Here is a 26,799-nt window from a genome sequence, read left to right on the forward strand (position 1 = left end):
ACATTGGAAAAACTGAGAGCCCGGCTGAAAACAGTGCGATATTGCAAAACGATAACGCTCGACTCCATGGGAACTCAAACCACACGGAGGAAAATGGATTTCTCCACCTTGCAGTCCCGACCTAGCATCTTCAGAATTCTTCTTATTCCCTAAATTGAAGGAGTATCTGAAACTCAAAGGAAGCCACTATGAAAACGACAAAGATGTGAAGGCTGATATCCGACTTTGGTGTTGAGAAAAAGGACGTGGTTTTTGTTTTTTTTTTGTTTTTTGTTTGTTTGTTTTTTTGGGGGGGGGGGGGGGGGGGTTGTCGACGGGATGCGTCAAATGGTGCAGAATTGGCAGCACTGTGTTGGTTGTGACGGTGACTATGTCGAAAAATAAATTACGCGTTCTGTAGCTGAGATTTTAAGCTTTCTTTTGATATATTGTTTAATTAATTATTCCTGAAAGTGAAGTAGTTATTGCGGAAATTGCAAAACTTTCCATCCCACCCTCTTTATAAGTAGGTCGCAGCAGAAATCTAGCCCTGTCCCATGAAATACACCAGTCTCACAAAGATGACACGGGATCACGATCAGAGAGTTGCTAATATTAGAGCTGCCAACATACAATGCAAATACCGGTGCCTCTACAATTTGCCTTTGATATTTGGGATAAACAAGAAAGCTAAGCTAAGGAGCTGACTTCATAAAAAAAATAATAAGCAGAAAGAGAAGAAATTAATAAAAGCAATAACACATTGATGTGTCTACCCTGAAACTACGAACAAAAATCTCAGAATTAGCAATGAAAATAATCTAAAACATAAAAAAAAGCACGATATGTTTTTGATTTTAAGGGTTTTACGGCGCTTGCAACACATTAAGGTCATATCAGCGCCAGTAAAAAGGAAGAAAATGGGATAGTAAAAAGTTCTAGAATTATAATTAATGCATCAAAGAATAAGGCAGACAAATGGGGATTGGTTCAAATAGGGAACAGATGTAGATTCCAAGAGCACACTATCAGTGTACTCAGTTTGAGATCACCTAAGTCTCATCCATACGCAAGCACAGGTCCCCAATAAGAGGAATACACTCAAATGTTTACAAATCATATAATACAAAAACAAAACATAATACAGTCCATAACAGAGAGATGATTTACAAGGAAAAATATATCATCTCCCAAAACTAACTATACATTTGACTGTTTCCCTGCCAGCCAGGGTATCCGGTCAGGGCCAGGACAAAACCAAGTAATCTCATTCCAAGACAAAGACAGAAAGCATGTTGGAAAACAAACATAGCGGGATAGAAGACAGAGTGTGTACCTCCCTGTCCACTATAGGAGGTCAGGAACCCCACCCAGGGGGATAAAAGACACAGTATGTACCCCCCTGCCCACTATTTTTGAGGGCTTTACGGCGCTTGCAACGCACTAAGGTCATATCAGCGCCAGTAAAAAGGAAGAAAATGGGATAGTAAAAAGTTCTAGAATTGCAATTAAAGCACCCAAGAAAAGGTTAGACAAAGGGGAATTTGTTCAAATAGGAAACAGATGTAGATTCCAAGAGCACACTATCAAAGTACTTAGTTTGAGATCACCTAAAAGTCTCATCCAGACACAAGCAAAGGTCTTAACTAAGAGGGATGCACTCAAATGCTTACAAATCATATATAACATGTAAACAAAACAATACAGTGCATAACAGAGAGATGATTTACAAGGAAAAAATGATCATCTCCCAAAACTCTAACTAAACATTTGCCTGTTTCCCTCCCAGCCACGGTATCCTGCTAGGACCAGGACAAAACCAAGTAATCTCATTCCAAGACAAAGACAGAAAACATGTTGGAAAACATATAAGGGGATAGAAGACACAGTATGTACCCCCCTCCCACTATGGGAGGCCAGGAACCCCAACCAGTGAAGCAAATTGGAAAACATATATGGGGATAGAAGACACAGTAAGTGCCACCCTGCCCACTATGGGAGGCCAGGAACCTCACCCAGGTCCTCCAATGGCAAAGGACACCAGCCAGGGTTAGGGCAAAACAATGTATTCATCCAGGAACAGGTATAGTAGTCATCTTATCTTGGGAGTGGAAGGGGAAAATGGATAAAGGAGGAGACAATAGTGACTCCCAGGCCCATCATGGGTTCACCATTGTTCGGCTCAAAGATGGCACACTCTTCTCCCGTCCACCGATCATTTTAAATAGATAAATCAGTCAACAAAATACATCAAATTACATAAAATCAACATTTATTCATTTTTTTTAAAACATTTAAAATCATCACTTTCATCTACAAGAATTAAAATCTATAAGTTAAAATTTACAATGTTTTGTTATGATAAAAAGTATGACAGCTGTTTGAAAGGACGTTTTGCCATTTCTTTGTTAAAAACGTAATATCATGGTCAACATGTCAAAAAAGTTTTATTTCAAATAACGAAGAATAAAATATTACAATAAATAAAAATTGCACATTTCAGTTGGCAGGGTATTGAAAATTAATTTCAGAGAGAAAAAACGATCTGTACTCGATTGCGAATGAAAACATCGTAGTTCTCACCATTATATGAAATAATTATGAGCCTGTGTCTGGTAATTATAGCCGCATCATATCTTGCTTAACGTAATAGACAAATCTACTAAACAATGAGTTACGAGCAGATGATTATATACATACGTACATACGTACATACATACATATACATACATACATACACACATACATACATGCGTGCAAACATACATACATACATACATACATACACACATACATACATGCGTGCAAACATACATACATACGTACATACATACATACATACATGCATGTATGCATACATACATACATACATACATACATACATACATACATACATACATACATACATACATACATACATACATACATACATACACACACACACACACATACATACAATGCATGTTATTTGTTTTTAAGGGTTTTACTGCGCTTGCAACACATTTAGGTCATATCAGCTCCAGTAAAAAGGAAGGTAATTGGATAGTAAAAATATTCTAGATATAAAATTAAAAGAACTTGAGGAAAGAGTAAGACATAGGGGAAATGGTTGAAATAGGGAACAGATGTAGATTCCAAGAGCACACTATCAGTGTATTTAGTTTGAGATCACATAAATGTCTCACCCAGACACAAGCACATGATCCCACTAAGAGGAATACACTCAAATGTTTACAAATCAGGTTTAAAAAAATAATAACAGAACATAACAGAGAGATGATTTACAAGGAAATAAATATCATCTCCCAAAACTATACCTATACATTCGACTGTTTCCCTACTACCAGCCAAGGACTCGACCACGGTCACAAAACTAAGTAATCTCATTCCAAGACAAAGACAGAAAGCAATTGGAAAGCAGATGTAGAGGGATAGAAGACACAGCAAGTACCTCCCTGCCCACTATGGGAGGTCGGTAACCGCACCCAGATATACATTGCATGCATACATACATACATATGTTTGTATGTGCACATGCATATATAGAGACCACGTAAGTAGAGAATATAGTGTTTTAAACGAATTGAATGCTTCTGATGAGTTTGATTATTCTATCAAAATTAAAGATAATCTATAACATTGAAATGACATCATTTTCTCCTCCTCCAGGAAAGGGCTCATTTAAGTAGTTGAATTTTACCATTTTAGCACTCAAATTATTTCATTGGCAAGAATTCCACTATACATCTTATGTGAAATTGTTTGGATGAGCGTCTTCATTCATGAGAGTTTCAACTTGCGTAAAGAAATCGCACAATTTGAATGCAATAAACTCCCATTCAGAATAGGTTGAATAGTCAATGGCCTTTCTGTACATCCCTTTCAGTTGTCTGTACAGCGGTGTGTGAGTCTCACTGGCACAAAGAAAAAAATATTTTTAAAAAATAATAAAAATCTAAAAGATTAAAGACAGGAAAAAATAAATCTATTGACTAAAATATTTTCAAAGTCAAATGGTTTTTGCTACGAATAACAAGTAAAATAATTTATTAAGTACTTGAATTCATGACAATATTCTCCAACAATTGAATTTGAGGTACGACAGGCAGCATACACATACACACACACACACACACACACATACACTCGATTGAAACACTTCTAATAGCTGGTGCCACTTTTTTGGTCAATGACACTTTTTGCATATTGTTACTTCTCTTGTATCGCACATATTTGGGTCAAAATTGCACATTAAAATATGCCAATATCAGAAACAAGTTTCAGACAGAGACAACGCTGTTAACGACCAGGTACTCATTTTACACCTGAGTATGGTGACAGAATGTGAGTAAAGAGCCTTTTCCAAGGACGCCAACTATGCGCCGAGCGAGGCTTGAACCCAGGACCTTCCAATCTGAAAGCGAGTGTAATACCACTAGACCACATAGCCGCACATGGGCGGGGGTCTACAATTATACCCAAACACATCCAATAAGATCAGCTTTTAACGGTCCCTCAGGCAAGATTGTTCTTTAAGTCTTTTCCTGTAATAGGTCCCAACCTATGGAAGCACTCTCTTAAAATGTTAAGTTACTGTCATTTTTGATAGTCTCTTCAAAAACATCATAAAAATAGCTCTTTGCGAGGACATACAAATAATTTTATTGCCCGAACATACTCAAAGTTTGTATTATAATCTTTAGTAAATTACATTTTCAAATTTTATGTTAAAAAAATCAATCACTATAAAGGATTGCAGGATGTTCTGATAATTATTGAGAGAGAGAGAGAGAGAGAGAGAGAGAGAGAGAGAGAGAGAGAGAGAGAGAGAGAGAGAGAGAGGGAGAGAGAGAGAGGAGAGAGAGAGAGAGAGAGAGAGAGGAGAGAGAGAGAGAGAGAGAGAGAAGAGAGAGAGGAGAGTGTGTGTGGAGGGCATATAGAGAATTAAATCAAACTCACTTTTTCAGCCACAGTTGAAACACTTCATTCATCGTTTTCAATATCATTTGCAGCCCATCAAAAAAGTTTGGAACCTGTTTCGAGTCATCTCTCTTGTCAACTCTAGCCATGTGCATACAATTTACTGCATACTTCAAGCTGGTGACTTGCAACATAATTGCACGTAATGTCTTCCTGTGATGTTTTGGGGGATCTGTCAGGAGCAACAAAACTTACTTATGATTCGTATCTAAAATCACAACATGCTCCTACTTGTTCTTAGTCCAACAAGCTCACCCGATCATTTAAATTTGCAGACTGATTGAATTTTAAAAACTTGCATAAGGCAAAAAAATGTAATTTTTGACACAATACAACATATTTAAATGAATATTGTTCCTAGATAGTGAGCAAACAAAAGGCTGAAAAAGCTAGAACATAAAGTTTGTTCCACACAAACTAAACTTGTTCCATTTGAAACTATTGACTAATGAAATTGAAAATCGTGTGATAAGAGATAATGGCTTTATCTGTTACTAATCTAATTGATTTTAATACATATATTTAAGTTATTTACACTAATTATGATAATTTTTAAATTGATTTTTATTATTTTACACAAAACCATCACCATCATATAAATAAACATCACAGAGGATTATTACATAGAGTCTAGCTTGAGTGAAGAAAAAGAACAGGAAAATAAGATATGAAATCCGTGTTCCTGTTTTAAAGTCGTTGAGTTGGAGGTGTGGGTCCAGAAGGAAGAACCTTGTCTGGACACCAGTTTGGATCATTCTTGGTTTGGCTACTCATCTTCAGCTGTTCCAGCAGGATTAGATCTAAGCTGGTATCACCTTCAGAGTCATGGCAGCGCACAAGCTCTTGATGATCTGTCTCAGGAGAGGCCAGAAAAGAACTGAAGATCACAGGCGGTAACTCAATACTACCCCCAGACCCCAATCCTAAATACCTTGGCATTACATTGGACAGACAACTAAATTATCGCAAACACATTGAGGGAACTGCAAATAAAATTGCAAAAAGAAACAGCCTCGTGAGAAAACTCACAAGTACCACCTGGGAAGCCTCACCACAGGTACTGAGAACGTCTGCTTTTGCACTGTGCTATAGTGTGGGAGAATACTGTGCCCCTGTTTGGATGAGGAGCCCACATGTAAATCGCATTGACATCCGATTAAGAGAATCAATGAGAATTATAACAGGATGCCTCAAGTCAACTCCAACTCAGTGGCTCCCAACACTGAGCGGCATTGCACCACCAAGTCTCAGACGACAAGACGCCAATCAAAAGGTGCATGCAAGAATTGACGAAGCTACAGACAACACTCCCATAAAAACAATTATAAAGGGGGCACCTTCAACAAAAAGACTCAAATCAAGAAGACCTTTCCACCTAACAAAAATGGCAGACTTCAGTGTGGAGGAAATCTGGAGAGAAATGTGGAACAGGGAAACACCAAGAGGAGGAAACATCATAAAAGATCCAACTAAAAGAGTTCCTGCATTCCATAATGCCAGGAAATACTGGGTTTCCTCAAATCACCTCTGAACTGGACATGGCAGAACTGCATCAAATATGTGCAGATGGAAACTTGGAAACAGTGATACCTGCCGGAAATGTCAGGCAGCCCCAGAGACCAGCAATCACATCGTCCTCCACTGTTCAGTTACTAAACTTGAAGGTGGCTATGGGACCGTCCTTAGGGCGGAGGAAGACTTTTGAAGCTGGGTTGACAAAATGAATTTGGAGGTGTAGCAATATGCTACGACTGCGTTTTAAAGTCAGTTTTCGAAAAATTGGGGGACGAAGTGGCTGAGTGGTTAAGGCATTGCACTGTAATGAAGGTCCCAGGTACAAGCCCCACTTTAGGCACTTTTTTTTTTTACTTGGGCAAAATTATTAATCACCAATTTGCTCACTTTGAACAACATGGGTGATTCCTGTTGACATCAAACAAGATGTTTGATGGATTATCTGTATTCCTTAATAGAATGCCTAGACGACGTTATCTAATGGCGCCGTGACAGAAGGTGTAATCTAAAAACATTTTTTTTTGAAATATTATATAGGTAGAGGGATATGTGATTGCTTACTATTAATACTCACATTTTTTAAACTCCATCAAGACATCTTTGATGTAGAACAATTTAACAGCTATCTGGGAGCGACTCCATTTCATGTGGAAGTACAACTCATAAGCTTTTGCTGCATGTTCATTCATCTTTCGTCGCAGACATTTGTATTGTGTAGAATTCTGTGAGTCAAAAAAACAGCCTATAAGTGTATGCATCTCTTTTGCCGGAAATAAGATAAATTATTTTACCAAACTTATTCAATTGGGTTGTTATGGTAGCACACTAAATAAAGAACAGTTAAAAAGTCACTTACTCAACAAAATACAAAATACAAAAAAAAAGGAAATAGACCATCAATCCAATCTGATTTCTCTGGCTTTTAATGGACATTGCTTACTTCCCTTGATTTATCCCAAAGTATTTTCTGCTAGTTCTATCAGACCCAGCTACCCAATAACTCCTGTGTTGACCATGGGATCAGATAAAAATCGAAAATAATGAACCTGGGATTGATACCGGTCCCCTTGCAAAGAGACATGTGCTCTATCACTGGGCTATGGAGGTTTCAAATAAAGTACCACAACACGGCATTAAATTTAATGAATGGTCATTGCTATTTCAGTGCTGATGGTGACAAACACTAAAAAAAGGAGGAACATTTTGAACTATTGCCTTAAAGGCCCAGTTTTTACTGTATTAAACTCAATCTATAGAGCAATTAAGGGGATCCCGATAGCTCAGTTGGTAGAGCACTCGCTTCACATGCAAAGGGACTGAGATCAATCCCAAGTTCAGTCGAGAATATTTCTGAACCCCCCCCCCCCCCCAGCAGGGATTGGGTAGCTGGGTCTGTTAGATCTGGTGGAAAGTACTTTGCAACAGACTAGTGTCCTATCCAAAGGGTAGCAAAACAATTGCTATTGTCCATTTCACATTATAGGAACCAGGATAAACTCCGGCTCCATGGGCGAAATGGCTCTGAAGGACTACTCTTTTTTTAATTTTTAGAGCAATTGAGATGATGCATTATATTATCATTGATATTCTTAGCTAACTTTTGGCGAGTGGAAAACTGCACCTATTTGTTACACACCACATACATGAAGTTTCTCACTGCCAATGTATCTGGGGGGGAATTTACTTTTTTAAAAGGAGGAAATTCCTCCTCTGACTCCAAAATCATTACCATCATCATCATCATCATCACCACGATCATTATTACAATCACTAACACCATCATCACCACAACCGTCATCATCATCATCATCAGCCTATGAAGTGTATGCATCTCTGTTGCAGGAAATCAAATACAAATATTACCAAACTTATCTCATTGGGTTGTTATGAATACACACTAAAAAAGAAATAATATTTTTTTTAATGTAACTTGCATATCAAAGTACCGAAAAATTTGTGAAAAAGGAAATAAACCCTTAATTCAATCTGGTTTCTCTGGTTTTAAATTGACAGTAGTAAATTGTTTACTATCCTTGGTAATAGAACTGACTTATCACAAAGTATTTTCTGTTAGTTCTATCAGACCCAGCTACCCAATCACTCCTGGGTATCTCATGGGATCAGATAAAAGATCTCAATGCACATACATGGAAATTGATACCGGTCCCCTTTCAAATGAGGCATGAGTTCTATCACTTTGCTATGGAGGCTTCAAATAAAGCACAAAAACACAGGATTAAATTTAATAAATCATCATAAATGAGATCATCATCATCAGAATCATCATCATCACGACCATCATTTACTATCACCAACACCAACACCATCACCATCATCCTCATCATCATCGTCATAATAATCTTGAGCACTGGACGTCCACACAGTAATAAGTTTGATTCTATTTTATTGATAATTCAATTATATTGATTTTGTTCAATAGAAATTCTTTGTTTTTCTGTATGGAGTGGAGAAAGAGAACAGAAGAAATACCACAAAATAAATGCATTAACTCTCTCGAGTTCATATGCATGGAAAATCGAACAAATTTGTTAGATTTTCAATGAGGGTGAACTCGAGAGAGTTAAGAGATGACCTTTAAAATCAGAATTTTAACTAGAGCCTGAAAATCATAAGCGACAGAATTGAGCCCCTTTATCTCAATACGTAGTTATGGTAAGCCATGATATTACAATATATGTAGCCACTGATACAAAATGGTATTTTATCCGGGTGATTTTGATGCCTTAAATTGACTTCTTTTTCAAAAATATGACACTCAGATAAAAGTTTATCTGACTTATTGAGAACAATGAGCATGGTTTTAAAATGACAAAAACTAAAATCTCGCCTTTTTGGTAACTTAAAAATAAAATGTGGATACCATCATTATAAAACTGTATCAAAAACATGTTTTTAATTGAAAATTTGCAATATGCTATAAAAATACCTGGACTGGCCCAATATGGCCAAGAATTTTGTTTAAAAGGCAAAGGTTCCCCCATTAACTTTAAAATCGCAATATTGCACCCGGGTTACCAAGGCATAATACCATTTTGAGAATGTCCACTCAAATTACTTTCTAAAATCTCAATTTTTTGAGGATGTTAGATAATCCTGGAAAAATAAAAACAAAAACGAGATTGTCAGCTCTGTATTTATGTTATCCACTACAGCAAATACTGGCATATTGAGTCTGGATTAGCTACGAGTATTTATGTAGTGCAATATTAACAAAAAAGCTCTACAACGGGTCCCTAGCCAATAACAACACTTAACATCTAGTACGAGACATAGGCAACACCCCAATATGTTTTTCTCAACAGAGACAAGGCTGTTAATGGCCAAATACTCATTTTACACCTGAGAACGGTGGTTGGTCTCGAACCCTGGGCTTTCTGACCCGAAGGTGAATGACATACCACAAGACCACATAGCCACATGAGCAACAACAACAACAACAACAACAGGAAACTAACTTACAAACTCATGTAAATTACGTTCCCTTTGACAAAGGACAGCAAGATTAAAATGATCAATGGCTCCAATTCTGTAACTCTTGAATGCATGAGGGCTGGAGATGTCCAAGTCCAAGAAGCAATAATTTAGAGATTTAAAGAGGTGTTCTTTGGCCTTTTGATAACTCTGAAATAAAGACAATGGATAAAGAGATTAATGACTCAACAGAATTGCTAAGTCTTCTGGACTACCCTGGAATTAAATGAGTTAACTTTTCAACAATGAAACCAAATTCCACTACATTATACATTATAATTGTACATTAAATTTCTCTTTTAGGTAGTTTCAGAGCTAGTGAAAAGGAAGAAGATGGATTGTCAAGATATTCTAGGTTTATAATTGAAAACACCTGATAAAAAGTAAGGCAAATGGAACTTGACCAAATAAGAAACTGAAGTAGATTCAGTATGCTAAGTCTGAGATCATCTCAAAGTCCCAACAAGACAAGCACGGGATATCACTAAGACAAATACTCAAAATGCTTACATAATTTATCCAAAACAAAAAAAAAAACTATAGCAGCAAATAACAGAGAAATGATGTGCATGGAATAAAAAATTATTTCTTGAAATAAATAATATATATCCGACTGTTTCCCCTTCATTCAGCCAAGTAATCTCATTTCAAGACGAGGACAGAAAACAACCTAGAAAAGGTAAACAAATACAGGGGATAGAAGATAGTAGGCTACCCCACCATGGAGGTCAAAGGACTGGAATTGGAATGTTATGACTCAGCTTGTAAAATGAAAATGCAAGCACCACAGGAAGAATATAAATAAATAAAATAGAATTCCCTTTCTTCATCCCATAGGGGAAATTTTTGCTAGGGTCTATTCCAAGGGAAGACTAGTATAACCCAGGCGCCAGCCGCAGTGCAGCGTCGCAAATTGAGCTAAGGCGAGGTGACTTGCTCAAGGTCACACAGTGCAGCAGTGGGTGATCTCAGTACCTTTCCGAAGCAAAGACCATACTGCTGAGCGACGCTGCCCCCCCCCCCCCCCCCCCAATAGCATAGGAAAATGGAATTAATTTAACTATTTATCGAGATAATTTTGAAAGTTTAAAGCAGGAAAATGTATTCTGAACAAACAAAGCTCTTTATGAAAACATCTGATCCCTATATCAATGTGGAGAAAACTATATATTTCATATTCCATTTCAGTAGTAAATGTCTAAACAAAAAGTAATCCCAGACTATGGAAAACTGATCTTAATGAAAAATTATTCAAATGTAAATTCATCCAGAAATCTATTGGTCCATATAGCTAACTAGTATAAGGTTAGAGAATTGCTTTAAATAAAATCAATGGTTTGAAATTAATTAAATCTAACTGCAGATCTTTGGCGTCAATGTAGTGTAGGTAGAGAAAATTGAATAAAATAATGTAAAGAAAGAATCATTTTTAATTACTTGAAAAAAAAGAAGAGAAAGAATCATGGTATTAAAATATTAGATAGAATGCAGCAAAAGGCATCAAAACGTTTTAAAAACATAACAAAATCAGAAAATGTTTCGTTTAAACAACAACAACAATAATAATAATAATAATAATAATAATAATAATAATAATAATAATAATAATAATAATAATAATAATAATAATAATAATGCAATTATGCTGTACAGACAAGTAAAATGTTCATCAAATACGAAGTATGTTAAAAAATAAACGAGATTTAAATCAATATTTACCAAGTTTGAAATATAGAAGAATTGTGGGGATTTAATTCAGGTTTATAGTAATCTACATGGTCTGGATAGGAAAGACTTTTCTGATTTTTTAAAATATCATAATATTACTTTTACTAGATTGGACAAGTTTAAGATTTATGTCACTAGATGCAAAACAAACAAGACAAAACTGGTTCGGTATTCGTATTGTCCTGATATGGAACGATTTGAAATTTGAAACAAAAAATGCAAAATCTATGGATTATTTCAAGGTGTTAGTGACAGAGAGTTATATGATGGGAGATTTATATATGAATAAAACTTGTTTGAAGTGCTGTTGACATGGTTTTCAATTTATATGTAAATATCATGCATTATCTTATTATGTTTATCTTCTATATCTATGGATGCATGAGTGTGTGTGAGTGTCGTGTGTGTGCATGTGTGTGATTTGCATGTCACGGTTAAAGATATATGTTTGTACATCACACATACACGAGTACATTTAAGTTGATATATTATCTTTACCATGTGTATCATTATTGTAATCTTTCAATCAATAGATTTCTAGCATTACTATTACTATTAAGGGCATTCAAGGGATTTTATCCCATTTCGCCCTATACCATATGTTATGTTAACAGGTAAATTAGATACTGATCAAAAGAGTAAAGTGGGCAATTTCAGTCATTCATTGATTAAGCGTCAACATTTAAATTACTCTGACCTTCTGATATGAAATTTGACCATATTACTGAATAGAAAAAAAAAATAGTAGTCAATATAATTATAATTAAGAATGAACATTGCCTAAATCCTTTAATGCTATGAAAGGTCTGTAATGAGTGGTGACTGTTGTTAATTATGTTTCTCACCTGTTATTTTGTCAAATGTACTTAAAGGATTTATTCCTATTAGCCATATGATATGATACAATATCATAAGTCTATAAAATCATGATAATTGTAGTAGGGAACAAAATTTGATGAATAAAAGACGTTTTTGCAGCTATGCAGTTGGAGGAAAATTGGCAGTTTTAGATCACTGGGTTAGATCTGTAAAACTACTACTTCAATGTAACAGATTTAGACATAGAAAACAACACCAGTTCTAAATGTTATTTTATGTAATCGGTTTCTTACATTGTTTCTTTATATGCTCTATTAAATCACTTGTAAATCATTTAAGTGAACAATTAGGTTGGATTTTATAACCATGTAAGTGAATTATGGGCTGAAAACCATGCACTTTGCATAATATGTTGTTGGGATGCATAGAAACATTTATTAGGATTAAAAGAACTTTCAAAAGAGAATTCTGACCGCATAGAACTTGGCCTTTTTTTTTTTATCATCTTCATCATCCTTGGAATTTCGTTTTTTACCACTGTTAATATCCTTGGAATTTTGTTTTTTACCACCTTTTTCATTCTTGGAAGACTCTGCAGGTGCCTGTAAAAGCAGTTGGTTAGAGTGCAAGTATGGTTTCAGCCATCACATGTTCAAGACTACCAACTAAAACTATGATCCAAAATAAATGACAACTGTCATCACTATGCATTTTGTTACAGCAGCCTCAAAAACACCTAAGATTTGAAATTACTCAAATAATCATATTTTGAATAAATTAGTAGACATGCTCTAATACATCATGGAAAAAGAATGTATGGTGGTCTTAGAAAAGTGGACAGATATCACATGGGATGATTGCAGGAAAAAAAAGCAAAAAACAGAAAAACCATTAACACCTCAAATGTTATATTTAGCGCATTGTTTTTCTTTCATTTACAATTTATAAAACACAGCTGCATGCATTCCTTGTGAAAAAAAATTACTAAAATTGTTTTATTTGATTAATTTCTAAAATCAATCTCACAAGCCTCTTTAAAAAATATTGAAAAACTTGCCAACAAGTAGAATTTCGAAACCCAGTAAAATCCTTCATATAAAATAACATCATTATCATTTACACAATATTTACTCCATTACATTATCAGATGCCTGTGTCAACTACATTTTATTTCTTTTTAATAGCGAAAGTGATTGCGCAAATTTGTACACTTGTGATCACCTAAATGCCTAGAGGTTAGGAAGCGGAAAAGCGTTCAAGTAGAACAAGCAAATTCAGTCAAGAGCAAGATGAATGAACATTTATATCAAGCATTTCAACTGATTCACCGGGATCCATGAACCTCCACAATGCTTTGATCTACTAAGTTTCCTTTGCCTGCCTTACTTTTCACAATCAAAGATGCAAATTTATGATCAATTACAGCTTTTATGACCAAAACTTCAAAATTCCGATTTTTTTTCCATAAATTTACGACCCCTGTAGACACCTTGAGTCTGGGAATCTAATTTGTCTGTCATCTGAAAATTTGAGTGACTCATGCTCAATATGTAAAGATATTTAAATATATAACTTCATAAGTTTCCACATCAATATTGTATATATGGTAAAACTCTGAAGAAAAAAAATCCACACAAACAAAAGAAACTCAAACATTACTGCACTATATCAGTAAGATGTGCATATTCTGTAGATGGGATGTAAGAGGGAATTTTTAAACAATCTGCACAATAAATGAAAAAATATGCAATTCTCACCTCGAGAGTGTCCAAACTGAAGTATCTTGTGGCAAGGTAATACCACTTGTCTCTCATAGCATGGAAGATGTCTTCACGGCTTAGGTCAGCACTCGCATCTCTCTCATAAATAGACAGAGCTTTTTCATATGTAGCCATTATCTATTTGAGGGAGAGATAATAAAAGAAGTCAATTGTAGTGAAATTAAAATTTTATACAACTATAATGCATTTCAACAGTCACCAGATTAAATGCCAATCTGAATGTTTCAATTCCCTCAGCAGGTCGGTCAACTTGGAAACAAATTTCCACTTCATAGCTTACAAAAATTGGGAAACCTTTTTCGTACCTACTAACACTCATGCACTTATTCACATTTGAATTAAGTCAGATAGATGATACAAGATTAATTAAGGGATATTATCCTTTGCTATTTAGGATATAATATCATGGTTTTCTAAATCCAGACAATTATCCACTACACTAAAAAATAAACAGCAGAGAGAAAAACTTTTGCCTAAATATACATGGTTCTCAAAAGAGACCAATCATTGTGAATCAAAATCTGGCATTAAAAAAACAATATATCACAGGTGAAAGTCACCATCTTGGGTCACAACCTTAAACTTAATTTCAAATGATTGTTTGTTTTTAAGGGTTTTACAACACATTAAGGTCATATCAGCGCCAGCAAAAAGGAAAAAATATGGGATAGTAAAAAGTTCTAGAATTACAAATAAAGTAAGACAAAGGGAAATCAGTTTAAATAGGGATCAGATGTAGATTCCAAGAGCACAATATCAGTGTAATTAGTCTGAGATCACCTAAATGTCTCATCCTGACACGAGCACAGGTCCCCACTTAAAGGAGCACACTCAAATATTTACAATATTTATATAAAATAAAAATAATACAAAGCATAAAAGAGAGATGATTTACAAGACAAAAAATATCACCTCCCAAAACTCTAACTATACATTTGACTGTTTCCCTCCCAGCCAGGGTATCCGACCAGGGCAGAGACAGAACCAAGTAATCTCATGCCAAGACAAAGACAGAAAGCATGTTGGAAAACAGATATAAGGGGATAGAAGACACAGTAAGTGCCTCCCTGCCCGCTATAGGAGGTCAGGAACCCCACCCAGATTTCCAATGATTGTGCAGTTTGTTTCTCTGAAACAATCTTTCTTGAGATGTTCAGACAGTCAACTGATGTGTGTAGGTTGTGCATCCTCAAGACAAACATTGTCTGCCTATATAGTGCGGCTTGTGGGGCAAAATGTCTCATCCTAAAAGTTACATGTTGTTGTTAGCTTTGTAAAGCATTTTGTGCAAGTTCAGTGGATATTGCGTGGTATTAAATGCTCAAGTTCATTTGCCATCTATATTGTCATACTCAACACATGATGCAACTCACACCAATCTGTTGTATGAAGGACAATTTTAAACAATGAGCAAGACTGACTGTAAATTTTTAAGGGCTGGGACACTATACCTTGACACATTAAGGCTTAATTGTATTAGTGTCATGGTTTCATTAAATTTTAACGATACTATTTTGATGATGATATCTTGAATGAAAGTGAAAATAAAACTGGACGCTTAATTCTCCAGGTCATAAAAGACTGAGAAGGACAAGATAAAAAATAGAAGATGAAATCTAAGAAGATGGAGTGGCACATCAAAACTAGAGTCAAACTCGCAGAATTCTGAGCTGTACTTTGATTTTGAAAAATGTCTTTGTTGAAAACCCATATTAATGGTCTAGTGGTTTTGAATGTAAGTACAGCCAAGCAAGTCATGGGGGATTTTTATATATATTAACCCAAATATATTTAAAGAGAGGAAATCAAATGGGCCAGTTTCAGCCACAGCCTACAACCAACAGCTTGATTTAAACTAAGATAATATCATTTTCACACTGAATAATTATATTAAACACGTATTACAAAATGTGGATACTTAGAAGGGAGACACTTTCACCAAGAATAGACTGTACTGTCTGCCTTACACATATATAATAGAGATCGGTGCTTGATTTACATTTCAATTTTTCTTCGTGTAAATATGTAAAAAGTTACTAAAAAGGCCATTTTAAAAAATCATTATTTTCAAATATTTGCTCAGTTTTAAACAACAAGAAGGCCATATAGGCCAATCCTACCTACTATCACAAAGTACTGTCCACCAGACCTTACTGACCCAGCAACTCAATCACTGCTGGGGGGGGAAATTTAATAAATTTGAGATTTTTGTGAATAATCCTTCTTAAACCATTTAAGAATCGATTAATGGTTGTAATAAAGCTTGACAAATAAAGTAAATGTGGTTATTTTTTGATGTTGTAAGACATTAAACTGATCTGGTTCGGATCTTACCACCTCCATGTTAACACACCCAACCCTACCATGTTACAAACCAAATGAAAGGATTTTGACATGGCTTTCTATTCATTATTAATACACATGTACACAGCACACCATAAACAAACTAGAGCGACTGATAAAGTTAGTAAATAAATAGATAAATCAATAAATAAATTAATTAATAACTATAACCATTACCTTTTCAACCATAGCATATTCTTCCTTTGACACAGGGTTGTTTTCATCTTTATTGTGGTTCTTCAGTGCTTCAGATGCTCCGTCATAGAGTTTGGCAATGTAAGTCTGCCAAAGACCAGCTGTGTTCTTATCATTGAGTGAAATAAAGCTGGAAACCGCATCTTCATAGTTGCCTTTGCTTTTCGTCATCAAAGGTTCAATCTCTTCAAAAGTGTCCCCGGCTGAAAATAATTTGTAATAATTTGCACTGATTTAAAGACAAAACAAGTCAAGTTACATATATTTTAGGTTTGATACAAATAAAACAACAACAAAATTTTCAAGGGCTGATGAGTGATGTGTGAAACTTGCAAGTATTGACTGCTTTTCACAGTAGCTCACTTATTTTTGACTTTATTGTATTTATTTGGAAGATATAACTTTTACATGTGCGGATCTTTCAAGTGAGAATGACATCTGTGATAAACTATTACAGATTTTTTGTTTGTAAGGGTTTTACAGCACTTGCAACACATTTAGGTTATATCAGCGCCAGTAAAAAGGAAGAAAATGGGATAGTAAAAAGTTCTAGAATTTACAATCAAAGCACCCAAGAAAAAGAAAGACATAGGAGAAGTGGGAACAAATAGGGATCAGACGTAGATTCCAAGAGCATACCACCAATGTACTTAGTTTGAGATCACCTATAAGTCTCATCCGGACACAAGCACAAAATCCAACAAAGAGGAATACACTCAAATGCTTACATTATATATTCAAAATAAATTTAATAATACATAACAGAGAGATGATTTACAAGGAAAAAAATATCATCTCCCAAGACAATAACAATGCATTTGACTGTTTCCCTCCCAGCTAGGACTCCGGCCAGGGCCAGGACAAAACCAAGTAATCTCATTCCAAAACAAAGACAGAAAGCATGTTGGAAAACAGATAAAGGGGGATAGAAGACGTAGCAAGTACCTCCCTGCCCACTATGGGAGATAGGAACCCCACCCATCTATTACAGATTGAGCCAAAGTGAATTGACAGCATTATACAAAATCGACATTAGAATGTTTGGATTTTTTTACATCACGATGTCCCCATTTTTTCTCATATATCAGTTATATTCAGCATGCTTAAAGAATTCACAGCAACTAACAACAACAACACTGACTAAGTCAATACATAACATAAATACCTCATCCAATCAATTTTTGAAATAATTGGTTTCACTTTACTTTTATGACCACTTTTTACTAAGACGAAAGAGGCTACAAATGTGGCATTTTTTACATAGAGTCATCCCTTCCCTTACCGACCATTTCCCCGACCGACCAAATAGAGCGTTTTTGTTTTGTTACATCTTTAATTGGATGACTTTAGTTGTAATAACCCGATTACATCATTTACGAAGACTGCTTCCGCCACTACAAACTGTCAAAATAGCTAGTTGTAGCAAAAACTCACTCAAATTGACAACTTTTGTTCAGGTAAGATGAAAATGTTTCTTGTCTTACGGGTTGCACGTCGTCCGTCCTGACTGACAAATAAGCCAAATTTAACGCTTCTAACCGTAGAAATTTATTGAGTGGATTAAAACTGCCTCCTGGGATCTATATTTAGGCATTACTATTGTCAAATAGGTGTTGAATCTCCACTCTGCCCTGAAAACAGGTTGGTCGGTGAGGGAAGGGCATTTTCGCATGCATGTCCCGTCCCCTACCGACCAAACACTTTAAATGGGTCTTTAAAAACCCTACCATACACCTTAAAACGTTTTATGTTGTTTTTTTTTTTTTTATGTCCTAGACCTAGATGTGTAAATACTTGCTAAATAGTTTGTCATTTAACAGTGGCTGCTATTAAGAAGACAGAAAAAGAGGCTGCAAAGAAGACTGAGCAGGAAAGGAAACGTCAGGAAAGGGGAAAAATAAAGCAGATAGATTGGCACTGAAGCAGAAAGGGAGAGGGAAGGGCAAAAAAAAAGAGGAAGACAGAAATCATCCTCGGCGAAACTAGTCAGAGACTCATACTGAGGTTATTCTGGACGATGACTCATTATGTTAATCAGATTGCTTCAGCAAGAGAGATACAATGGCCGAATTAGTTGGGGCTGGTGCAAGCGCTGTTTACATTTTTTAAAAACAATGTTCGGGCAGCCAGTGTGATACTATTGAAGCCCTTGACGAGGAAGGGCTCAATGAAATTTGTTTCAATTTAATGTTTGTTTTTTTAAAAATCTGCATGTCATGTCTTGTCCTCATCATTGTTACTGTATTAATGTTTCCTTGGCTGGTAGACATTGTAAAGAGCCTCGAGCGAGAATTTTAAGCTTATTTTTAAATGAATAAATGATAGTCTTAATTACTGTATACTTACGATGATATTTACAGTATAGTATTCCTTGTTATTCATTTCAGCTGTATATCAAATTGTAGGCATCATAAAAATGTTCTGTTAGTGGTAAGATTGGGTGGTCGGTAGGGGATCGGGCTTTGGGCAGTAGGGGAAAAATATATCACATATTTAACACCACTAGAACATGGATAATATTTCTTGCCGGGGAAAAGTCAGTTGACAACCCAAACCTATCACCATGTCTTAAGATTTTTTTGACATTGCTCTTTGAAAACGGTATTATTTATGGTGCTTGTTTTGGACCAATTATTTCCCTTTCTCTCGTAAGACATGACAAGGCTCTTAGTGAACGGTAGGGGACGGAACGACTCTACCTTGCAATGGTCACCTCAACCATTGTTTACAACCTATTGTTTTTAATCAAGACCACTTTTTTTTCACTGACCATAATCTGTGCTAATCATAGTGTTATTAAACATAATCAAAAGGCAATGATAGGATGGAATGCGCTATACAATGAAAGAATATCTCCTAGAATTATTCACGTTTTTGCAGATTAAATTATTTGTTTCAGACTTGGACAGAACAAATCTAACAACAATGTAAAGAAGATTAAATGAAGTAAATGAACTGATCAAAAATGGCGCGCACATTTTTTTAGAAAGCAAATTGATATTCAAAATAAAAGTTTTAAAAAAAAAACTAGCTCAGATGGGTAACAGAAGTAAACCCAAAATTTGAGGCCACCTAAAGCAGTCTCCACTACTTGCATTTTTTAAAATATGTAAAATTAACTATTTGCTCTGCATATAATTTTCCTATTCAATAATGTTCTGTTATATTTGAAGACAATACGACAGTACAAGACTTCCGAATCCTGGCATTGTTTATGTTTGAATAATTAGTGAATGTAAAAGTTGAATGGAAAAAGTGACGAGTGGAAGAGGAAATGAGGGAGAAGATTGGAAGCACGCAGGCGTTGTGACTCACAGTGAGTGATAGAGGAGAACGTAGTCAGACTGCCTAAGTTGTGAGAAGCAGGGATTTCGTGTTTTTGTGAGAATGTTCTTAGCTACAGTAGCAGAAGTACTTTGTGGTTATCTGAATGTGCATAGAGCTAAATAGACTAGGGTGTGAATTAAGGGAGGATTTCATGAGTAGGATATAGTAAGTGGACTCAGATCTAGAGACCAGAGACAGGCTACCGAGTGAAGAGTGTGCTGTGGATCTAACTATCAGCTAGCACTGGTGAACTGTGTCAAACGTTCAGACCCATACCCATCAAACAACAGGTTAGTGAAACATTACACCACAAATAATATTCGAGCTAAAGATACTTATGTAATTCTCTAGCCTGAGCCAAAAAAATCCATAAATATTTCAGAAAATAAATGGTGATAGACTAATGAGAGAAGGAGAAAATAACTCATAAAAATATACATTGATCTTGACTTCAAGAAATGTTTGTTTTTAAGGGTTTTACACAGCGCTTGCAACGTAATTAGGTCATATCAGCACCAGTAAAAAGGATGAAAATTGGATAGTAAAAATATTCTAGATGTACAATTAAAAGGACTTGAGGAAAAAGTAAGACAAAGCGGAATGGTACTAGGGAACAGATGTCAATTTCAAGTGCACACTATCAGTGTACTTAGTTTGAGACTACCTAAAAGTCTCACCCACACACCAGCACAAGATCCCTCTAAGAGGAATACACTCAAATGTTTAAAAATCATATGTTTAAACAAAACAGTACATAACAGAGAGATGATTTACAAGGAAAAAAATATCTTCTCCCAAAACTAACTATACATTCGCCTGTTTCCCTCCCAGCCAAGGACTCCGGTCAGGGTCAGGACAAAACCAAGTAATCCCATTCCAAGTCAAAGATAGGGAGCAAGTTGGAAATCAGATACAGGGGGATAGAAGACACAGTAAGTACCTCCCTGCCAACTATGGTGACCAAGAAAAAACTCCAAAGCAAATTCTAGTCCAAATAGCCTCATTCTCCAACAAACAGATCAAGAACACTGTCATAATACAGTAGAACATGAAAGTAAGGTACTCGGAAATAGCGAGAACTCGGAAATTGCGAGTAAAATCTAAATCCCCGTTTTTTTCTCTTATTTGAGTCAATAAAATTAGCATGAAAGTAGCGAGTATGAAAAAGAGGTCAACTCGGAAATAACGAGCATTTCCTGCCCCAGCCTAGGACTTCGAACGAAGTAAAGCAAAACAACAGACAAGGGCGATTTAAATATTTTTAGCCTAGCTTCTTTCCTTTTCTTATTTTTGTTACGAGCAATAGTACTTAGCAGCATCGGTCAGCGAGTAGCATTCGTTAACGAACGACACGATCAGCGAGAGAGGGGAGCGTGGAACCATCATTTCAGTGGGTCAGTGATTGATTATGAAGTCCTAGAGTGATGCGCTTGCTTACCTCATAAAACATGCCTAGTGCATACAAACACTCGCACACAGACACACACACACACACACGACATCTTGATGGAAATGGAAGGGGTGGGTTTTAGGGGTGGATCAACTTCAACCAGTGACCATCATTACGTAGTTAACGAAGGCCGTGTTCAACCCCGCCCCCACCCCACTTTTTCCACACACAGTCATTTGCACGCACGCGCGGCACACACGCACAAACACACACATACACACACATTGTCTTTCCATCTTTTTGTACGGCCGAGTGACCTTTCCTGGCAACTCGGGAATAGCGAGAACTCGGAAATAGCGAGTAATCAGGAGTGGACCCGTCGAACTCGCTATTTCCGAGTTCTACTGTATCATGTTTTTCATGATTTTTTAAAGTGATTGAAATAAATAGCACCAATCAGGACAATGCTTAATGAGTTCAGTGAAATGCGTAAACTTGTAATGAAGACCCAAAATTCATAATTTTATGCAGGATAATACAAGACATTGCTTTTGTTTTTAAGGGTTTTTCAGCGCTTGCAACACATTAAGGCCATATCAGCGCCAGTCAAAATGGAGAAAATGGGGTAAGTAAAAAGTTATAGAATTACAATTAAAGCACCCAATTACAATTAAAGCACCCAAGAAAAGGAAGACAAAGGGGAATTGGTTCAAAGTATCATAGATAATAAAAACTCACCAGCTACCCTTTCCAGCATCTGCTTACGGTAAACATGACCCAAATTCAATACGCAGACTCCATACTGATTCCTAATGGTGGTTCGGAGTTCAGAAGATTTTTTTTCCAGAAATTTCACCCGCAATAGCCTCAGAAATAACTCTCTTGCTGCCCGGAGATTTTTTTCCTCATTCACTGGCCATTTGTAGATCCATGCTTCCTCTGAAATGGTGACAAAATTGACATGCATGTGACAATTTAACAAACCATTGCTATTGATCATTATGTTTTGCTTATCCTCCTCTGCAAACTGAAAAGGTTACAAAGACAAACAATACAATACATATCTACCATAGAATACAAACAAAATATCTGTACATTACAGTCATGCTAACTTGGAATGAGCGTTAAGTATATACTTTTCCAGTTCAGCAGTGTCCAAACTAATTGATTCCATAGATGGCCTTCCTATTGGAATCTCAAATTTACTTATGTACATTTATGATAAAGCTTTCAGTTGTCAACATAGCATTTTGCTTCCTGTTTTTTATACAATTAAAACATATCGCCAAACCTCTTTTGTGTAAATTAATGGAAAGAAGTAAAGAGAACAAAAATGAATAGCACTTACCTATGATGCTATAAACACTCTGACAAGCCTGTAATTACCCATTCTTCAAAAACTGAAAACTTTCGGAGGTCGTTATGTTCCTAACAATTTGAATGTGATAAAGACTCAACTGATTATAGAGACGATGTAAAATAGCTTGCACGAGTTATGTCCCATGAAATTTCAAGATGATTTGCTTCTAATACCATAACTTAGCCGCCATTACAATAGCAAAGTCAAGGTTCTCATTTTTTTTATGTAATCGGACAAAAAGTTGCTGAGAAAATTTTTCTCTTCAAGCTAAGACCACTTAAATATGTTTTAAACAGATGGATATAATGCCTTAATATCCACAGATCGATGAAGGTCTCGGCATTATCTTTTACCCTGATAGGTAATTTGTAACAACATAACCGACAACAACTATTCAAACTTCCTTCATGGTCCATCTAAGACAGAAAAAAACAAGCCTATTTCAAATTAGCTATGCTAAGCAAGTTTTGAACTCTTAGAGATACTTACTTGGCATTTGAAGAATGCCTTGGGCTGAATGTAAAATAGCTGCCTCCACTTCACCAAGCTCTTCGAATTCTTTCTTATTAGCTATAATTCCACTACCGTCCATGCAGGACCGTGCTCGGGCAGCCAGGTGGATTAAGTGTAGATATATTTCCTCCTCCAATGCATCAGGCTGTCGCTTCGGGTTTTGCTTGAACAGGCACTCTGGAGTAAAGCAAAATATGGTTACTTGTTACTTGCTTAGCAGATTCCCTACTGCTGGACATCAATCTTTCAGTAGCCTATGTCAAAATAAAGATAGCAGTTGGTAATTATTTTTCAGCACATGATAAGACTGATTTTTTTCGGAATATTCTCACCGCAGAGACTCACAAATGCTGCAGACAATCCCAATTGTTGCCTTTCAACCTCTCCAGACTCAATGAAATGGGTTGGTACAAATCTTCATCTACATTTGTTGTGCTACATATTCAGCATCCTTGAATTTCAGGCTGTTTTAAGAACTCCTTGATATTATCTATTCAATTCTCACTGAAAAAAATCTCCTGACAATTAGACTGTCTAGGTTCCCACCCCTGAAGGACGGAAGGGCTGCTGAGAGGCTCTGACAAAGGTGGAAGAGCAGAATCCCTCTCACGGAATCAAACCCCCTTGCTGAAAATGGATTTTAAGGATGCAAATGTCCATTCCTTCCTTTAATATAAAAAAAAACAAATTTAAATAGGGAGAGTAGCCAACAGTACACAACAGTAACAGCAGCTTATTAGAGGTAGCACATATAATATCTCAGTCATTGAACTCCTCATCCCTCTTATAACAAATTGTTGGGGGTTTTATTTCTGAGACAAAACGTAAACATCTGCATTTTCCGAGACAACTGTTACTTTTCTTCAAATTTCCTGGTCAAATCCTGAAATTCAAGGACGGCAAGCAAACCTGGACTCACAGTATGATATAAACTAGGTCTGTAAATTCTTCAACAGTACGCCTTGAGGTAAGGCATTTTGCACAGTTTTCGCTATCCAACCAGCAGTGACTGGATATCTGAGTTTGTTAGATCAGGCAAAAAGGAGTCTGCAGAAGACTAGCATCCTACTCAGAGAGAAGTGAACTATTGATATCATCTGTTTAACACCACAGAAACCAAAACAAACTCCAGCTGTGAATTAAATGAATTTTTTTTTCATTTGTTATGCCAATTTAGGTCCAGTTATAATTCTCAGCTACAGATAATTATCATTTATAAAACTACAACATTGCTTAAAATATGCACACAAAAAAAAAATGAGTTGAAATTCACAACTGATTCAAAAGGATTATGTAATCTTTACAAACTTACCAAAACAATGAAGTCCATATCTTACATATCTCAATGTATGTCCTCTCATACTACATCCATGGAACGAATTAGACATGACAGAGAACACAAGAGCTGCTTTATGGAGCAACTTGTGTTTCAAAGCTGGATGCCATTCATCAGAATCTGATTCAGTGTTACTCGTGCTTTCAGTTTCAGTCTCTTGGGTGATATTGTCAGGTTTGGGAGATGTTTTGCTGGACTGTTCATTGTTGTTCTTTGGATGGATTGGAGAGTAATGGAGAGGGATTGGAACAAAAGGTTTGGCAAACCGAAGCTGATCTCTTTCAACATCAGCAGCACATTGGGGACTAGACACAGTGGCTGAAGGACTAGATGCTCTGTCTCGTCCATTGAATGGCATCTTGGATTTTCTGGCTAAATCTCTGTCGATTAATTCAAGTCCCTGTGAGATTTTAAAATGGGCAAACCTTTTAATGAGTGGTGTTATGTGACACTAAATAAACTAAAGATAAATTTTAAAGATCTTGACTTTTTGTTCAATATCCAACTTTATTTTATTTCAATTCTTTCGTTACATTTTAAAGTTTCAATAATTTCTGCAATTGTTTCTGGTGGATTAGTTGATTCCATTGTAGAAAATCCAAAATATAAGATGAGGCAGACATTAAAAAACAAGTTTTCGATAAATATATGTTAAAAGGTACATCAAAACCAAAAAACTATGAAAATGTGATTAAACTTCTTCATGGCAATCCATCTCATTTGCTAGAATTGCCTATTGCAAAGCATTGAAAACTTTCAAATATGCAGTAAAATCTTTTATAATTTGTAAACAAACAGCAAAGCAAATGAATCAAATGAATGAACTTCTCAATTTGGTCAAAACTGAAGTGTGAAGATTTAAGGGTTTTACGGAGCTTGCAACACTTTTAGGCAATTTCAATACCATAAAATGGAATAAGATGTAAATTTTTAAAAATATAGATTTGCAAATAAAAGCATCCGAGTAAAAGTGAGACAAAGGGAATTTGTTCAAATAGGGAACAAAAGTAAATTTCAAGAGCAATCAATGTGGTAAGTTTAAGATCACCTTAAAGTCCCATCCAGACACAAGCACAGAATCAGACTAGGAGGAAAATACTTAAATGTTGAGCAAAATATCCTATTCAAAACAAACAAAAAACTATAACAGTACACATGAGAGATGGTTAACAAGTTTTAAAAAAATATCATCACCCAAAATAAATTTGTTTTTGTTAAAGGTTAGGACTCCTGGAAGAGCCAGGATAAAACAAAGGAATCCCATTCCAAGACGAGGACAGAAGGCAACTTTGTTGCTTTTAAGGGTTTTACGGCACTTAGGCCATATCAGCACCAGTAAAAAGGAAGAAAATGGGATAGTAAAAGGTTCTAGAATTACGATTTAAGTACCCAAGATAAATAAGACAAAGGGGAATGGTACAAATAGGGAATTAGGTGTAGATTCCAAGAACATGCCATCAATGTACTTAGTTTGAGACCACCTAAAAGTTCATCAAGACATGAGAACAGGACCCACTAAGAGGAATACACCCAAATGCTTACATTATACATTCAAAACAACAAAATTAATACATAACAGAGAGAAAATTTACAAAGAAAAAAATATCACCTCCCAAAACAATAACTATACATTTGACTGTTTCCCTCCCAGCCAAGGAATCCGACAAGGGCCAGGACAAAACCAAGTAATTTCATTCCAAGACAAAGACAGAAGGCAAATTGGTAAACAGATATAAAGGGATAGAAGACACAGTTAGTGCCACCCCACCCACCATGGGAGGTCAGGAACCCCATCCAGAACTTAGGAAAGGAAAACATACAGAGGGATAGAAGGCAAAGGTGACCACCTCGCCGCATCCATGGGAGGTCAATAGAACCATCCCGGAAATTGAAGAAAAATGGGAAAATTTGAAAATTAAAAATATAATAATAATATTATAGATTTCAAAAATAATTAGAAAATTAAGCAAATTAAAGAAAAGACAATTTAGAATGTCCATCATGGCAGACATCATGTTTTGGTTTTGAAAGAAACTCTTTA

At 35.9% G+C, this 26,799-nt stretch overlaps 1 protein-coding gene across 5 annotated transcripts in view; it reads right to left on the reverse strand.

The window, feature by feature from the left end:
- Positions 1–2,234: 2,234 nt before the first annotated feature.
- Positions 2,235–26,799, reverse strand: part of LOC144965473 (erythroid differentiation-related factor 1-like) — a 61,475-nt gene continuing 36,910 nt past the window's right edge. For 3 of the 5 annotated variants that reach the window (XM_078900848.1, XM_078900845.1, XM_078900847.1), the window contains exons 13-22: positions 24,735–25,158; positions 23,399–23,599; positions 22,288–22,488; positions 16,815–17,035; positions 14,271–14,411; positions 12,987–13,115; positions 9,955–10,116; positions 7,049–7,196; positions 4,939–5,131; positions 2,235–3,893 (exon numbers count right to left, since the gene is read on the reverse strand). In XM_078900848.1, the coding sequence (XP_078756974.1) occupies positions 3,728–3,893; positions 4,939–5,131; positions 7,049–7,196; positions 9,955–10,116; positions 12,987–13,115; positions 14,271–14,411; positions 16,815–17,035; positions 22,288–22,488; positions 23,399–23,599; positions 24,735–25,158 (1,986 nt within the window). In that variant the 3' untranslated portion in view covers positions 2,235–3,727. The remainder of the gene's footprint in view (positions 3,894–4,938; positions 5,132–7,048; positions 7,197–9,954; positions 10,117–12,986; positions 13,116–14,270; positions 14,412–16,814; positions 17,036–22,287; positions 22,489–23,398; positions 23,600–24,734; positions 25,159–26,799) is intronic. The other 2 variants (XM_078900846.1, XM_078900850.1) reach the window with 1 other exon arrangement.

Source organism: Berghia stephanieae, chromosome 2 (assembly GCF_034508935.2).
Source record: "Berghia stephanieae isolate SIO BIC M18660-M18661 chromosome 2, UCSD_Bste_1.3, whole genome shotgun sequence".
NCBI lineage: Eukaryota > Metazoa > Mollusca > Gastropoda > Nudibranchia > Aeolidiidae > Berghia > Berghia stephanieae.